Consider the following 19,243-nt stretch of genomic DNA (forward strand, 5'->3'; position numbering starts at 1 on the left):
ACACACCACAGGTTCAGATGATAGATTATACAGTATTTTACACACCACAGGTTCAGATTATAGATTATACAATATATTACACACCACAGGTTCAGATGATAGATTATACAGTATATTACACACCACTGGTTCAGATGATAGATTATACAGTATATTACACACCACTGGTTCAGATTATAGATTATACAGTATATTACACACCACAGGTTCAGATGATAGATTATACAGTATATTACACACCACAGGTTCAGATGATAGATTATACAGTATATTACACACCACAGGTTCAGATTATAGATTATACAGTATATTACACACCACTGGTTCAGATTATAGATTATACAGTATATTACACACCACAGGTTCAGATGATAGATTATACAGTATTTTACACACCACAGGTTCAGATGATAGATTATACAGTATATTACACACCACAGGTTCAGATGATAGATTATACAGTATATTACACACCACAGGTTCAGATTATAGATTATACAGTATATTACACACCACAGGTTCAGATTATAGATTATACAGTATATTACACACCACTGGTTCATATTATAGATTATACAGTATATTACACACGACAGGTTCAGATTATAGATTATACAGTATATTACACACCACTGGTTCAGATTATAGATTATACAGTATATTACACACCACAGGTTCAGATTATAGGTTATACAGTATATTACACACCACTGGTTCAGATTATAGATTATACAGTATATTACACACCACAGGTTCAGATTATAGATTATACAGTATATTACACACCACAGGTTCAGATTATAGATTATACAGTATATTACACACCACTGGTTCAGATTATAGATTATACAGTATATTACACACCACTGGTTCAGATTATAGATTATACAGTATATTACACACCACTGGTTCAGATTATAGATTATACAGTATATTACACACCACAGGTTCAGATGATAGATTATACAGTATATTACACACCACTGGTTCAGATTATAGATTATACAGTATATTACACACCACAGGTTCAGATTATAGGTTATACAGTATATTACACACCACTGGTTCAGATTATAGATTATACAGTATATTACACACCACTGGTTCAGATTATAGATTATACAGTATATTACACACCACTGGTTCAGATTATAGATTATACAGTATTTTACACACCACAGGTTCAGATTATAGATTATACAGTATATTACACACCACTGGTTCAGATTATAGATTATACAGTATATTACACACCACTGGTTCAGATTATAGATTATACAGTATATTACACACCACAGGTTCAGATTATAGATTATACAGTATATTACATACCACTGGTTCAGATGATAGATTATACAGTATATTACACACCACAGGTTCAGATTATAGATTATACAGTATATTACACACCACTGGTTCAGATTATAGATTATACAGTATATTACACACCACAGGTTCAGATTATAGATTACACAGTATATTACACACCACTGGTTCAGATTATAGATTATACAGTATATTACACACCACAGGTTCAGATTATAGATTATACAGTATATTACACACCACTGGTTCAGATTATAGATTATACAGTATATTACACACCACAGGTTCAGATTATAGATTATACAGTATATTACACACCACAGGTTCAGATTATAGATTATACAGTATATTACACACCACTGGTTCAGATTATAGATTATACAGTATATTACACACCACTGGTTCAGATGATATATTATACAGTATATTACACACCACAGGTTCAGATGATAGATTATACAGTATATTACACACCACTGGTTCAGATTATAGATTATACAGTATATTACACACCACTGGTTCAGATTATAGATTATACAGTATATTACACACCACAGGTTCAGATTATAGATTATACAGTATATTACACACCACTGGTTCAGATGATAGATTATACAGTATATTACACACCACAGGTTCAGATTATAGATTATACAGTATATTACACACCACTGGTTCAGATTATAGATTATACAGTATAGTACAAACACCACAGGTTCAGATTATAGATTACACAGTATATTACACACCACTGGTTCAGATTATAGATTATACAGTATATTACACACCACAGGTTCAGATTATAGATTATACAGTATATTACACACCACTGGTTCAGATTATAGATTATACAGTATATTACACACCACAGGTTCAGATTATAGATTATACAGTATATTACACACCACAGGTTCAGATTATAGATTATACAGTATATTACACACCACTGGTTCAGATTATAGATTATACAGTATATTACACACCACTGGTTCAGATGATATATTATACAGTATATTACACACCACTGGTTCAGATGATAGATTATACAGTATATTACACACCACAGGTTCAGATTATAGATTATACAGTATATTACACACCACAGGTTCAGATTATAGATTATACAGTATATTACACACCACTGGTTCAGATTATAGATTATACAGTATATTACACACCACTGGTTCAGATTATAGATTATACAGTATATTACACACCACTGGTTCAGATGATAGATTATACAGTATATTACACACCACTGGTTCAGATGATAGATTATACAGTATATTACACACCACTGGTTCAGATGATAGATTATACAGTATATTACACACCACAGGTTCAGATTATAGATTATACAGTATATTACACACCACTGGTTCAGATGATAGATTATACAGTATATTACACACCACTGGTTCAGATTATAGATTATACAGTATATTACACCCCACTGGTTCAGATTATAGATTATACAGTATATTACACACCACTGGTTCAGATGATAGATTATACAGTATATTACACACCACAGGTTCAGATTATAGATTATACAGTATATTACACACCACAGGTTCAGATTATAGATTATACAGTATATTACACACCACTGGTTCAGATGATAGATTATACAGTATATTACACACCACTGGTTCAGATTATAGATTTTACAGTATATTACACACCACTGGTTCAGATTATAGATTATACAGTATATTACACACCACTGGTTCAGATTATAGATTATACAGTATATTACACACCACTGGTTCAGATTATAGATTATACAGTATATTACACACCACAGGTTCAGATTATAGATTATACAGTATATTACACACCACTGGTTCAGATGATAGATTATACAGTATATTACACACCACAGGTTCAGATTATAGATTATACAGTATATTACACACCACAGGTTCAGATTATAGATTATACAGTATATTACACACCACTGGTTCAGATGATAGATTATACAGTATATTACACACCACAGGTTCAGATTATAGATTATACAGTATATTACACACCACAGGTTCAGATTATAGATTATACAGTATAATACACACCACTGGTTCAGATTATAGATTATACAGTATATTACACACCACAGGTTCAGATTATAGATTATACAGTATAATACACACCACTGGTTCAGATTATAGATTATACAGTATATTACACACCACTGGTTCAGATTATAGATTATACAGTATATTACACACCACAGGTTCAGATTATAGATTATACAGTATATTACACACCACAGGTGATTATGAGCATTAATAGACAAAGTCATTAACACACCCAAACAGTAGCCTAAACTATCAAATTAATGTCAGGCAGTCATTCAATCAACTGGTGAAAAGCAGTAGTCAGTCTGTCTGCATGATCTACTGTCCTCTGTACTGTTGTTGCTCTGTGTCTCTGTCTAGAGGTTATTATCTAATCCATAGTTCCTGTCTGTCTATTAAAACGTCAATGATTTTTGTCCTGATACCACACATTCATTCCTGTGGTTTATGGAAATGCATGATGGAAACTTTTACTAGTGCCATGACATTTCTCACGTTCCAACAACAACCAGATTTGAACACACTTTACAGAATTTACTGTGACGGATACTCAGTTGAGGTAATTGAGCATTGATGAGCTGTGGTGGCACACCCTGTTTGTTTGTGACTAATTTCTTCAGCTAGTCGTTTGTTGTGCTGCTATTGTTAGTCATGTGGTGACATCACATTAAGGACAACACTGACCCCTACTGGTAATTTATAGGATTACAGAAGATCACAGACTGGGATTTTTTAAAAATCTAAATCAAATAAAAGGTTATTGGTCGCGTACCCATATTTTGCAGATGTTATTGCAGGTGCAGCGAAATGCTTATGTTTCTAGCTCCATATTTGCCGTAATATCTAACAATACACACTAGTCCCCCCCCAAAAAAAAATTCTGAAATATCAGAACGAGCAATGTCAGAGTCTGGAATATATATGTATATATACACACACACACACACACGTGTGTATATATATATATATATATATATATATATATATATATATATATATATATATATATATATACACACAGTGCATTCGGAAAGTATTCAGACCCCTTGACTTTTTCCACATTTTGTTCCGTTACAGCCTTATTCTAAAATGTATGAAATGTGTTTTTTTCTCATCAATCTACACACAATACCCCATAAATGACAAAGCAAAAACAGGTTTTTAGAAATGTTAGCAAATGTATGAATCCTTCCTCACCTTCACACGACGCCATAGACACTTTCTGCCATCTGCCAGATACAGTTGAAACCGGGATTCATCCGTGTAGAGCACACTCCTCCAGCATGCCAGTGGCCATCGAAGACCCCGGTGAGGACGACGAGCACGCAGATGACCTTCCCTGAGACGGTTTCTGACAGTTTGTGTGCAAACCCACAACTTCATCAGCTGTCTGCGTGGCTCGTCTCAGACCATCCCGTAGGTGAAGATGCCGGAGTGGGCACACTCGCTATATAATGCAACATTTTTCTTTGTGAGAAAACCAACAGTAGGGTTGAAAATGCGATGGAAACACATTTAACATGTATTTTTATGTGCACTACCTCATCACGCACAACCTTTTATCCGCAACAAGTCAATTTGCTGGAAACATCTCTGGTGGGAAAATGCACATTGTTTAATGAGTATTTTAGACTGAAAAATATATAAATGCAAAATGCAACAATTCCAAAGATTTTGCTGAGTTACAGTTCATATAAGGAAATCAGTCAATTGAAATAAATAAATTAGGCCCTAATCTATGGATTTCACATGACTGGGCAGGGGGGCAGCCATGGGTGGGCCTGGGAGGGCATAGGCCCACCCACTGAGGAGCCAGGCCTAGCCAATCAGAATAGTTTTTCCCCACAAAAGGGCTTTATTACAGACAGAAATACTCTGCAGCACCCCGCCCTCCCCCCTCTGACGATCCCGCAGGTGAAGAAGCCGAATGTGGAGGTCCTGGGCTGGCGTGGTTACACGTGGTCTGCGGTTGTGAGGCCGGTTGGACGTACTGCCAAATTCTCTTAAAAGACATTGGCTTATGGTAGAGAAATGTACATTCAATTATCTGGCAACAGCTCTGGTGGACATTCCTGCATTCAGCATGCCAACTGCACATTCCCTCAAAACTTGAGACATCTGTGGCATTGTGTTGTGTGACAAAACTGCACATTTTAGAGTGGACTTTTATTGTCCCCAGCACAAGGTGCACCTGTGTAATGATCAAGCTATTTAATCAGTTTCTTGATGTGCCACACCTGATATGGATGGATTATCTTGGCAAAGGAGAAATGGGACCAGCACTTTCCATGTTGCGTTTATAATAATAATATGCCATTTAGCAGACGCTTTTATCCAAAGCGACTTACAGTCATGTGTGCATAATTTTTTTAATGTATGGGTGGTCCCGGGGATCGAACCCACTACCCAGGCGTTACAAGCGCCATGCTCTACCAATTGAGCTACATTGTTCGAGGCATAATAACTAATAAAAACATTCACATCAAAATCTGTCTGTTTAAATCAGCAAGCGAGTGCACACATAGGAGGGGTGGGGGGCCTCAGACTGGCTTCTGATAATACTTCTGGAATTTAAGAAATGTTTTCCAGTTTCATGAAATACTTTACAATTGCAACTTAGTTCTAGGTGAAAACTGAAATGGTCTATTCATTCCTTTTCCATTGTAATAGACGCTCTTATCCAGAGCAACTGGTCCCCCGTGGAAATTGAACCCACAACACCTAGCATTGCAAGCGCCATGCTCTACCAACTGAGCCACATCATATCATCACAAATCACTTGATGTTTCAATGTACTAAATTACTGTTTTGTGCATTGTTTTTCTTCATGGTGATGGAAAGTCTACAGGTACAAGCTAAACATCTTCTTCGCCCCGCTTTGAGGATAACACAGTGCCACCGACGCGGCCCACTACCAAGGACTGTGGCCTCTCCTTCTCAGTGGACGACGTGAGTAAGACATTTAAGCATGTTAACCCCCGCAAGGCTGCCGCCCCAGATGGCATCCCTAGCCGCGTCCTCAGAGCATGCGCAGACCAGCTGGCTGGTGTGTTTATGGACATATTCAATCTCTCCCTTTCCCAGTCTGCTGTTCCCACATGCACCATTGTTCCTGTACCCAAGAAAGCAGAGGTAACTGAACTAAATGACTATCGCCCCGTAGCACTCACCTCTGTCATCATGAAGTGCTTTGAGAGACTAGTCAAGGATCATATCACCTCTACCTTACCTGTCACCCTAGACCCACTTCAATTTGCTTACCGCCCCAATAGATCCACAGACGATGCAATCGCCATCACACTGCACACTGCCCTATCCCATCTGGACAAGAGGAATACCTATGTAAGAATGCTGTTCATCGACTATAGCTCAGCATTCAACACCATAGTACCCTCCAAGCTCATCATTAAGCTTGAGGCCCTGGGTCTGAACCCCGCCCTGTGCAACTGGTTCCTGGACTTCCTGACGGGCCGCCCCCAGGTGGTGAAGGTAGGAAACAACATCTCCACTTTGCTAATCCTCAACACTGGGGCCCCACAAGGGTGCGTGCTCAGCCCCCTCCTGTACTCCCTGTTCACCCATGACTGTGTGGCCAAGCACGCCTCCAACTCAATCATCAAGTTTGCAGACGACACAACAGTAGTAGGTTTGATTACCAACAATGACGAGACCGCCTACAGGGAGGAGGTGAGGGCCCTGGCGGAGTGGTGCCAGGAAAATAACCTCTCACTCAACGTCAACAAAACAAAGGAGAAGATCGTGGACTTCAGGAAACAGCAGAGGGTGCACCCCCCTATCCACATCGACGGGACCGCAGTGGAGAAGGTGGAAAGCTTCAAGTTCCTTGGCGTACACATCACTGACAAACTGAAATGGTCCACCCACGCAGACAGTGTGGTGAAGAAGGCGCAACAGAGCCTCTTCAACCTCAGGAGGCTGAAGAAATGTGTCTTGGCACCTAGAACCGTCACAAACGTTTACAGATGCACAATTGAGAGCATCCTGTCGGGCTGTATCACCGCCTGGTACGGCAACTGTACCGCCCGCAACTGCAGGGCTCTCCAGAGGGTGGTGCGGTCTGCCAAACGCATTACCGGGGGCAAACTACCCGCCCTCCAAGACACCTACAGCACCCGATGCCACAGGAAGGCCAAAAAGATCATCAAAGCCACTGCCTCTTCACCCCGCTATCATCCAGAAGGCGAGGTCAGTACAGGTGCATCAAAGCTGGGACTGAGATAATTAAAAACAGCTTCTATCTCAAGGCCATCAGACTGTTAAATAGCCATCACTAGCACATTAGAGGCTGCTGCTGCCTATTGAAATCACTGGCCACTTTAAGAAATTGAACACTAGTCACTTTAATAATGTTTACATATCTTGCACTACTCATCTCATATGTATATACTGTATTCTATTCTATAATATTCTACTGTATCTTAGTCCATGCCGCTCTGTCATTGCTTGTCCATATATGTATATACTGTATTCTTAAATTCCATTCCTTACTAGATTTGTGTGTATTGTTAGATATTACTGCACTGTCGGAGCTAGAAGCGCAAGCATTTCGCTACACCTGCAATAACATCTGCTAAACACGTGTATGTGACAAATAACATTTGATTTGATTTGATGTACAATACAGTAATGTACATAAAGTGGTTTGTACGAATGGCCAATTAATACTGTACAAAAAGTGGTTGTTTTCCATGTTATTTGATCAAGAAAAATGTTGTTTTGTGTCTTTGCCCATAACTTCGCACCTTTTGTTTGAGGACAGGGTTTTGTTCTTTCTGGATTCCATTAGAATGACAATCGCAGAGACAGGGACATGGCAACAATTCTTAAAATTGCAACTATTGAATCATGCAAGATACTGTAAAATAATTATAAAACTACTTTTTTGCCAAAGTGGAGATGCTATATCGGTCCGCTAATACTAGTAAAGGCCCAGTGGACTACTTTTGTGAAAGAATATATATTTTCTATACGAATAATCAACAACAAAAAAATCGGATTTTTGAGGGGGCCCTACCACTCCACCAGGGCCCTCACCTCCTCCCTGTAGGCGGTCTCGTCATTGTTGGTAATCAGGCCTACCACTGTTGTGTCGTCAGCAAACTTGATGATTGAGTTGGAGACGTGCGTGACCACGCAGTCATGGGTGAACAGGGAGTACAGGAGGGGGCTGAGCACGTACCCTTGTGGGGCCCCAGTGTTGAGGATTAGCGTGGCGGAGGCGTTGTTTTCTACCTTCACCACCTGGGGGCGGCCCGTCAGGAAGTCCAGGACCCAGTTGCACAGGGCGGGGTTCAGACCCAGGGCCCCGAGCTTAGTGATGAGATTGGAGGGCACTTTGGTGTTGAAGGCTGAGCTGTTGTCGATGAACAGCATTCTTACATAGGTATTTATATTGTCCAGGTGGGATAGGGCAGTGTGCAGTGTGATGGCGATTGCATCATCCATGGATCTGTTGGGGCGGTATGCAGATTGTAGTGGGTCTAGGGTGTCGGGGTAAGATGGTGGTGATATGATCCTTAACTAGCCTCTCAAAGCACTTCATGATGACAGAAGTGGGTGCTACGGGGCGATCGACGCGTTTTGGGGGTTTAATTCCGGTCCTAGTACAGGGCCTTCTCAGCCATCATATTTATATTCCAGCTAGGACAACACTATCACACTGGAGTCCCCTGTAGCTCAGTTGGTAGAGCATGGCACTTGCAATGCCAGGGTTGTGGGTTCGTTTCCCACGGTGGGCCAATAATGAAAAATGTATGCACTCACTAAACTGTAAGTCGCTCTGGATAAGAGCGTCTGCTAAATGACTTAAATGTAAATGTAGTACTTGAATCAGGTGTTTATTTTAAAATGTTTTATTTAACCTTTATTTAACTAGGCAAGTCATGTTAAGAACAAATTCTTATTTACAATGAAGGCCTACCCCGGCCAAACCCGGATGACGCTGGACCAGTTGTGCACCGCCCTATGTGTAATAACGTAGGCCTGAAAATAATGTGCCACTGCTGTGGATGAATTGAAAACCTCTGGTCTATCACATTTGGTTGAAAATGCAGTATTGCCATTGTCAACCATGTCAGGTTTGACCCCTATATCTGGTTTGATCAGAGAATGAGCAGTATTGGGTGTAACAAAAATATATTGTTTTCAATAGGCCAAGTTCTCAGTTTTAAATTCTCCCTCCTAAGAGCTGGTTGGCTAAATCCCCATAGTAAGACCATTTTCACAAGGAAAGTCTTCAGTCCACAGAAATACTGTTGTTCTGTACTAGAGCACTAGAACAGGTGGGCCAACCAGGGCAGAGAAACAGAATCAGAGGAGACAGGCCAAATGGCACCCAATTCGGGAAAGTATTCAGACCCCTTGACTTTTTCCACTTTGTTACGTTCTTATTCTAAAATTGATTAAAATTTTATTTTTCTCATCGATCTACACACAATACCCCATAATGACAAAGCAAAAACAGTTTTTTTGAAATGTTTGCAAATGTATTACAAATAAAAAACAGATACCTTATTTATATAAGTATTCAGACACTTTGCTATGAGACTCAGAATTGATGTTTTTACAACTTGATTGGAGTCCACCTGTGGTAAATTAAATTGATTGGACATGATTTGGAAAGGCAGACACCCTGTCTATATAAGGTCCTACAGTTGGCAGTGCATGTCAGAGCAAAAAACAAGCCATGAGGTCTAAGGAATTGTCCGTAGAGATCTGAGACAGGATTGTGTCGAGGCACAGATCTAGGGAAGGGTACCAAAAAATGTCTACACCATTGAAGGTCCCTAAGAACACAGTGGCCTCCATCATTCTTAAATGGAAGAAGTTTGGAACAACCAAGACTCTTCCTAGAGCTGGCCGCCCAGCCAAACGGGGGAGAAGGGCCTTGGACAGGGAGGTAACCCAGAACCCGATGGTCACTCTGACAGAGCTCCAGAGTTCCTCTGTGGAGATGGGAGAACCTTCCAGAAGGACAACCATCTCTACAGCACTCCACCAATCAGGCCTTTATGGTAGAGTGGCCAGACAGAAGCCACTCCTCAGTAAAAGGCACATGACAGCCCACTTGGAGTTTGCCAAAAGGCACCTAAAGGACTCTCAGACCATAAGAAACAAGATTCTCTGGTCTGATGAAACATCGATTTAACTCTTTGGCCTGAATGCCAAGCGTTACATCTGGAGGAAACCAGGCACCGCTCATCACCTGGCCAATGCCATCCCTATGGTGAAGCATGGTGGTGGCAGTATCATGCTGTGGGGATGTTTTTCAGCGACAGGGACTGGGAGACTAGTCAGGATTAAGGGAAAGATGAACAGAGCAAAATACAGAGACATTGTTGATGAAAACCTGCTCCAGAGCACTCAGGACCTCAGACTGGGCAAAGGTTCACCTTCTAACAGGACAACGACCCTAAGCACACAGCCAAGACAATGCAGGAGTGGCTTCGGGACAAGTCTCTGAATGTCCTTGAGTGGCCCAGCCAGAGCCCGGACTTGAACCCGATCAAACATCTCTGGAGAGATCTGAAAATAGCTGTGCAGCGACGCTCCCCATCCAACCTGACAGAGCTTGAGAGGATCTGCAGAGAAGAATGGGAGAAACTCCTCAAATACAGGTTTGCCAAGCTTGCAGCGTCATACCCAAGAAGACTCTAGGCTGTAATCGCTGCCAAAGGTGCTTCAACAAAGTACTGAGTAAAGGGTCTGAATACTTATATCAATGTAATATTTCAGTTTATTTTTAATACATTTGATAACATTTATAAAAACCTGTTTTTCCCTCTGTCATTATGGGGCATTGTGTGTAGATTGATGAGAAATAACAATTTAATCCATTTTAGAATAAGGCTGCTGTAACGTAACAAAATGTGGAACAAGTGAAGGGGTCTGAATACTTTCCGAATGAACTGTAGTGCACTACTCTGGACCATGCAGAGCCCTGTGGGGAATTGGGTGGCATTTCAGATGCAACCAGGGTCAACAGTGTGCACTAGAGTGTGGAGAAACCTGATGAAGTGTGCTGTGTACCAATCGCAGTATTAGAGGAAGTGTTGGGTCAGCTTTCTCTGTACTGTCATGGTTTTCATGGACTGTAACGTAAACTAAATCAGAACACTGGTATTCAATACCGGCCATACAAACAACAACCTTGCTATTGAATTCTACATTCATGTTGATTTTATGAAAATTCCCATTCCCAAGACAATACAGAATTGGTAGTGTCATCATCATATTTATGGACGCTGATATACAGGCTTTTTCATATGATGTATGTAATACAAATATGTCTAGAACCAAATCACACAACACGTTGCTTTGTGTAGGTTTGTCTCGCATCAATGCTTTTGCTTGTTCTGTAAAAATGTCAATGAGTATATCCAATATGACCCAGGTTCACCCTGTATAAAACCATCACTCCTCGGGACACCCAGATCTCCCCAACCCACTGTAATCAGATCTGCAACTCACACTAGTTGCCAGATCCTGCCCTGCATGGCCTATAGTCTGCCTGTCACCATGGCCAAATCACAGCCTGTTCTGTTCACTGCTCAATAAAAACGGACTACTTCTTTTGCTCAATCCCGTGGCCTGCCCAGTCTCACACCGACAGCTGAAAGGGAATGCCAAAATCCAGCTTTAAAAACGTAAGTAACTCTTTATCACAGTCATCAGACTTTTGGGGTGAAATTCCATTAAAGCTTAACAATAAAACCCTTTCATGGGTTCCTCAGATATCAACTGAATCAATAGCCTGGTCCCAGATCTGTTTCTACATTTGGCATGACAATGACCACAGTAGTTGGCCATACAGCACAAACAGATCTGGGACCAGGTTACTGAATCAAGGCTTCAGTAAGTAGTCAAATAAACATTTACCCTCTGTCCAGAGATGCGTAAACAAAGAAGGAAATGGTTATATTGTACAGGAATCAAATAATCTTTTAAGGCACGAAACCTTCATCTGCTATAAAGATGCTTATCGTCTTAGATAAATACTGTATCTATACATTTACAGGACACGATCATTCTCAAAAACACTGAAAATGTCTCATTCTTCCTCTCCCCTCCTCACTGTTTCACAGTTTCACTTTTCTCCAGTCGTCTCTGTACATGCCTCCTCATGACAACCGCAGTCAGGGCACTACATAGTGCCAGGGCGAGGAAGGATACACCGGCGAACCACAGCTGCCTCTCCCCATACACCTGCAGCATTGTATCCCTCCGACTGCCATAGTCCAGGAAAAGGGCCTCCAGCTGAGATAGAGTACACAGAGACAGGAAGAGGTGGAAGATCTGGTGTCCCTGACCCATGATGTCACAATGCCCCGGGAAGAACCTCTCAGGAACAGGGCAGGAGAAGAAGAGGGCTGCAAGCAGGAAGAAGGCCATCTACAAAATGGAGGACCACAACAGAAATAAGTCAGTTGACTGTTAATTGTGTTTTTTTAAATCCTCTATAGAGTTGCCACATCCATGATAATTCCTACATCCATCCATCCATCCTGTCATCCACCCACCCACCTGCAGGGCGTGGAGCGGTAGAGCGGGGTCCTGTCCCCAGGGTACGGTGGCCAGGCGGTGGGCTACAGGGCTGATGTCCAGGAAGTAGGCCATGCTTGTGGGGATCAGCTGGCAGATCTTCCTCCGGAGCGGATAGGGCCGGCGGTAACGTGACTTGGCAAAGCAGCAGCTGGCGCAGGACAGCCAGCCAAGTAGGGCAGCACCAGGGAGGAACCAGAACCCTAGAGGTAGAGGTAGAAAAGTTTGTCACTCCACAAATATTAGGAGTAGGGTGAAGTTGCCCTTAGACGCTGATCCTGGGTCACTTTTGCATTTTCCCCACTAATGGTTCAAGTTAGTATTGGGGGAGGGGGAAGCTGGTCCTAAAACTGCACATAGGGGAAACTTCACCCCTGAGCACAATATTACAACAATCGGCAATACACATTCCAGATTTAAAAGCCACCTTGTGGACCACTCAGTAAGAGTTGAGAGACTGTAATCCTCCGTAGGCAATTATAACACATTATCAGAATCAGGCATCCAAAATGGCTTCCTTTTCCCCCTTTGGGCCCAGGTGAAAAGTAGCGTATTATATAGGGAATAGGGTGCCATTTGGGACGCATAGAGTGTGGAGAGAGAACCTTAACGAAGTGTGTTCCCATAGCAATAATAAAAACAAAACACAAAGTACCTACAGCGCTCTCCCTCCAGGCAGGCTCAGAGCAGTAGAAATAGTGAGCCAGGGAACAGCCATACTGATACACCGCCACGCCCACATAGTCCAGGAAGAACAGAGAATAGTGGGTCAGCTCGGAGTGGGACTGAAGCAGGTGGGCTGTCACGCTACAACACAGGTAGGTGAGGGCAGACAGTATGTACAGGCAGAGAGGCAGGGAGGCTGGGTCTAGGGACAATCCATAGGCCCAGACACGCAGCAGCACCAAGGGGCCAGCCAGAAGGTGTGTCCAGACGTTGAGGGATTCGTTGTGTCTCTGGAAGAGGCTGAGGAGGTAACATCGCCAGTCCTGCCCCACCGGGCGGTAGCCGGAGAGGATGTAGGGCTCCCGGAACAGAGTGGGGACGCAGGAGACGGGGACGGTGGGGCTGGGGGAGGGGAGGGAGGGGAGAGTAGAGGGGAGGATGTCGGAGAGGTGAGGCAGCCGGCTGATCTGTTTCACACTCAGGGTTAGGGTACTGAGACGCCCCAGGGCTCCGCTGGACATGATGAAGGTGGGGCGCGAGGGAGAGAAAGAGGGATGGAGGGGGAGAGAGAGGAGTGTGAATGGGTATAGAGGAGGAGTAGTGTTGATTTGGGAAGACTTGGGTTTGCTGTGAAAACAAAGAGAGAAAAAAAATGCAGTTAATAATAAACTCATTTATGAATCAAAGTACAGATTAGGCATTGTGTTCTGTATTATACCAACTAGGTCAAAACAGATGCTGTTCTAGACAGAACACACATGTTGCTGGGAGCAGTCGCAGTTATCAAATACCACTAGAGCACTAGACTAAACTAAATCTCCGTCCATATCGTTCTTTTTCATTTCTACATCGATTTCGTGTGAGGCAGGCTGACAGACACACATTTCTCACATAGCTGGCCCTCTGTGAACTGGTTCACCTGTCTGTCAGCTAGTGTCAGATTACACTAGCAGGCATGCAGTCGTACCTGTACATTGTTACCTCTAGCCTGCTACCTGTCCCAGTAGCCTGCCTAGTGTCAATGTCTCCCTTAACACCCCACCTACACACTAAGGAGTGACAACAGCCACCCTATCTTTGACGTCATCAGCGATACTAATAAGCACCTATGGAGACCAAAGACAAAAACATATACACCCAGAGAACACAATCCAAGCCAATGAATGTGACTGATACTGTGCACAATGGAAAGGGCCACTTCTGAAACTCTTGGCAGTGCCTTATCTTTCTCACCTTGAGCATGATTGTGTAGGATACTAGTGGTGACCATTTCCCTTCTATTCTTCCATTCCTTGTCATCATGCGTTCTACACTAGCCTGGGTCCCACATCTGGGATCAGGCTACTTGTACAAGGGAGTAAAACTAGAAAGACTAGGGATGAGGCAACAGCATTCTAGAAATACAACTAGAAAAACAGAGATATGAGGCAACGGCATTCTGTACTTGCTGCATGGAATGTCTGTCGACCTATCCATGTAAGTGCCCCATTTTCAGCATTAAACTAAACCTCTAGAATCTAGCCCTGGGGTTAGAGGAAAATGACACCAAAAAAAAAAATGGGTTCTGCACAAGAAGCAATGAGACAGAGTTCTAGATTAGAAAAATGTAAAAGGGAAACAATATCTTCAAAAAAACATGTTAGACACGTTATTATCCTCCTTTCATGTTCAAATGATTGTTTGAAAAGATAGAAATCTCACCTGCCTGTCTGTCTGTCTGTCTGTCTGCTCCTGTGTGTCTAGACAGAACACACCTGTTGCTGGGAACAGTCGCAGTTATCAAATACCACTAAAGCGCTAGACTAACCTAAATCTCCGACCGTATCGTTCTTTTTCATTTCTACATCGATTTCGTGATGCTGATGGTGAGGTCTATTCTCAAGCAGACAGCCAGTGGTAGCAGCACGCCAGGTGAACTCTAGCCATCTACAAGTGACAGCATTGCTACCCTACTGCAAATAAGTCATTTGGGAGACTGGGCGTGGCTAAAAAGGTAGGCTAAACCATTGGGCTAAACAGAGAACGCCCAAAACTCAAGGACTGACCTACATTTTCCCAGGCAGTGGCGCTATGAAAAAATCATCTAATCCTTAAAACTACGCACATGGGGTTACGCATCACAATAAAAATATATAGCCTAGAATATTTTTTGGTACATATTACAATCACAATAGTTTATCAAAACAACCCTTTTTTCATGCACACGAGAAACCGAAAACATTATTTATTATTGAATCATAGCATCAAATTGCATGAGATGTTGATCAGTGATTTCTAATAACATTCTAGTCATTTTTGCAATTTTACATGTGAATACACAGAGCCTCATTAAACGTTTAAAAACCGACCAGTGCCTAGCCATTACAATAAATACACTACAATGCACGACAATATGACATACTTTGCAAAGAATGCAATGGCCACAGCTCGTTGTAGTTAAATAGCGCCATCTGCTGTACTATCTGTGGAAGAGCGTCCTTAGACAGATATGGGACCAGGCTATGCAAGAGGGGCTTGGAAGATATTGACCATGCGCAATAGGCAGCTGGCGCATGTTCAATATTGTATCTCTCAAGCCTCTCTTGCTTAGCGAGCTATGGCAACGTGAAGATGTTTTGGAGTGGGGATGCTGAGGAAAGTTATTTTCTCCTCTCATAGAGGAGTAATAAAAAAATATATATTTGTAAAAATATGAATTACTTTTTAAATGTTATTTATCAGGAGGTGCTGAAGCACCCATACTTCCCATTGCTCCAATTCCAAATATGTTTGTGCGCTTGCCAATGTAAAGGACGTCACATTGCTTGCTTAGGTTACGCAAAAAGCAGGACGCTAATGGCTGGGGAGTAAATTGCACACATCCTCATGTGTTACACTAACATTAAAATGATTCATGAAATGAGTGGCAAGGAGTTGGCACGATAGAAGCGTTTTCACCCCTGAACGACGTTGCACTATTTGGTTTCTCTTATGATCTAGTGAAAACTAGTGGAAAGTCAAAAGAGAAAAAAAAGTGCAACGTCATTCGAGGGAAATTAACTGAAATGGTCTGGTTTGTAGGCCATGGAAGAACTGGGACAATTTTCAGCTTCCAGGAATTGTGTACAGATCCTTGTGGCATGGGGATATGCATTAATGCTGAAATGAGGTGTTGGGAGGATGAATGGCAGGACAATGGGCCTCAGGATCTCCTCACGGTATCTCTGTGCATTCAAATTGCCATTGTTAAAATGCAATTGTGAATGTTGTCCGTAGCTTATGCCTGCCCATACCATAACCCCACCGCCACCATGGGGCACTCTGTTAACAACGTTGACATCAGCAAACCGCTCGCCCACATGACGCCATACTACTGGTCTGCAGTTGTGAGGCCTGTTGGACGTACTGCCAAATTCTCTTAAACAACGTTGGAGGTGGCTTTTGGTAGAGAAATTAACATTACATTCTCTAGCAACAGCTCTGGTGGACATTCCTGCAAGTCAGCATGCCAATTGCACGCTCTCTCAAAACTTGAGACATCTGTGGCATTGTGTTGTGTGACAAAACTGCTCATTTTAGAGTGGCCTTTTATTGTCCCCAGCACAAGGTGCACCTGTGTAATGATCATGCTGTTTAATCAGCTTCTTGATATGCCACACCTGTCAAGTGGATGGATTATCTTGGCAAAGGAGAAATGCTCACTAACAGGGATGTAAACAAATTTGGGCATACAATTTAAACAAATAAGCTTTTTATGCATATGGAACATTTCTGGTGTCTTTTTTTTTCAGCTCATGAAACATAGGACCAACACTTTACATGTTGCATTTATATTTTGTTCAGTGTAAATGACTAGCGCACCGTAGCCCTAACTTCTGTCGTCATGAAGTACTTTGAGAGGCTAGTTAAGGATCATATCACCTCCACCTTACCCGACACCCTAGACCCACTACAATCTGCATACCGCCCCAACAGATCCATGGATGACGCAACCGCCATCACACTGCACACTGCCCTATCCCACCTGGACAAGAGAAATACCTATGTGAGAATGCTGTTCATTGACTACAGCTCAGCCTTCAACACCATAGTGCCCTCCAATCTCATCACTAAGCTCAGGGCCCTGGGTCTGAACCCCTCCCTGTGCAACTGGGTCCTGGACTTCCCGACGGGCCGCCCCCAGGTGGTGAAGGTAGGAAACAACACCTCCACTTCGCTGATCCTCAACACGGGGGCCCCACAAGGGCGCGTGCTCAGCCCCCTCCTGTACTCCCTGTTCACCCATGACTGCGTGGTCACGCACGTCTCCAACTCAATCATCAAGTTTGCTGACGACACAACAGTTAAGAGATAGATGGGTGGTGTTGAATGGAGTTGAAGGATGGGACTAATAACAACTAACAACAAATAATAACAAGATAACTAATAATGTAAGCATACTGTGTCCATAATAAGTATATAGGTTGTATGTTGGGAGCTTTTGGGAAAGAGCACAGTTAGAAAGATATGGCATATAGAAGCAAACCGGATGGACATCATGAAAATGATCAGAGAGGTTGAGAGTAGAAGAAGTTCAGGAGCAAAAACAAAAAAAACTAATAAAATAGAATTATTGTAAAATTGACTTTGTCCATAAGGTGTAGATAGTAAGTATAGGCTGGAAGTAGAGGCCTGGGCATTGTTGTTCACAAATTTTTACCCCAAGTAGGGAAAGGATGGCGTGGTTGAAAAGTAATAAAGGGGAGTATATATATAAAAAACATGGGGGATTGGAAGTGATGCAGACAATTACATTGATGGAAGTTACAAACTATCTGCAATATTAAGCTGATCTACCCCCCCCAAAAACAAAAAAAAACAATGACGAGACAGCCTACAGGGAGGAGGTGAGGGCCCTGGCGGAGTGGTGCCAGGAAAATAACCTCTCCCTGAATGTCAACAAAACGAAGGAGCTGATCGTGGACTTCAGGAGACAGCAGAGGGAGCACGCCCACATCCACATCGACGGGACCGCAGTGGAGAGGGTGAAAAGCTTCAAGTTCCTCGGCGTACACATCACTGAATATCTGAAATGGTCCATCCACAGAGACAGTGGTGGTGAAGAAGGCGCAACAGCGCAACAGCGCCTCTTCAACCTCAGGAGGCTGAAGATATTCGGCTTGGTCCCTAAGACCCTCTCGAACTTCTACAGATGCACCATTGAGAGCATCCTGTCAGGCTGTATCAACGTCAGCAACCGCAGGGCTCTCCAGAGGGTGGTACGGTCTGCCCAACGCATCACCGGGGGCACACTGCCTTCCCTCCAGGACATCTACAGCACCCGGTGTCACAGGAAGGCCAAGAAGATCATCAAAGACCTCAGCCACCCGAGCCACGGGCTGTTCACCCCGCTACCATCTAGAAGGCGGAGACAGTACAGGTGCATCAAAGCTGGGCCCGAGAAACTGAAAAACAGGCCATCTCCAGGCCATCAGACTGTTAAATAGTCACCACTAGACAGTCAGTCTCCGCCCAGTAGCCTACCCTGAACATAATCACTGTTACTGGCCGACCACCCGGTACTCTACCCAGCACCTTAGAGACTGTTGCCCTATGTACATAGTCATTAAACACGGGTCACTTTAAAAATG

At 42.6% G+C, this 19,243-nt stretch overlaps 1 protein-coding gene across 2 annotated transcripts; it reads right to left on the minus strand.

Moving 5' to 3' along the window:
• Window positions 1–11,146: 11,146 nt before the first annotated feature.
• Window positions 11,147–15,568, minus strand: LOC311106671 (membrane progestin receptor beta-like). Of its 2 annotated transcripts, none has more exons than XM_084149063.1 (4): window positions 15,336–15,568; window positions 13,624–14,261; window positions 12,951–13,171; window positions 11,147–12,818 (listed from the first exon to the last, which is right to left on the minus strand). In XM_084149063.1, exons 2-4 carry the CDS (start codon window positions 14,153–14,155, stop codon window positions 12,498–12,500), a joined length of 1,074 nt encoding a protein of 357 aa, XP_084005189.1. In that variant the 5' UTR covers window positions 14,156–14,261; window positions 15,336–15,568; the 3' UTR covers window positions 11,147–12,497. The 2 variants fall into 2 exon arrangements, with proteins under 2 accessions (XP_084005189.1, XP_084005190.1); XM_084149064.1 differs by having other exon boundaries at window positions 11,591–12,818; window positions 15,340–15,568.
• Window positions 15,569–19,243: the final 3,675 nt, after the last annotated feature.

This window comes from Coregonus lavaretus (assembly GCF_964263955.1).
Source record: "Coregonus lavaretus genome assembly, chromosome: 31".
Lineage (NCBI taxonomy): Eukaryota > Metazoa > Chordata > Actinopteri > Salmoniformes > Salmonidae > Coregonus > Coregonus lavaretus.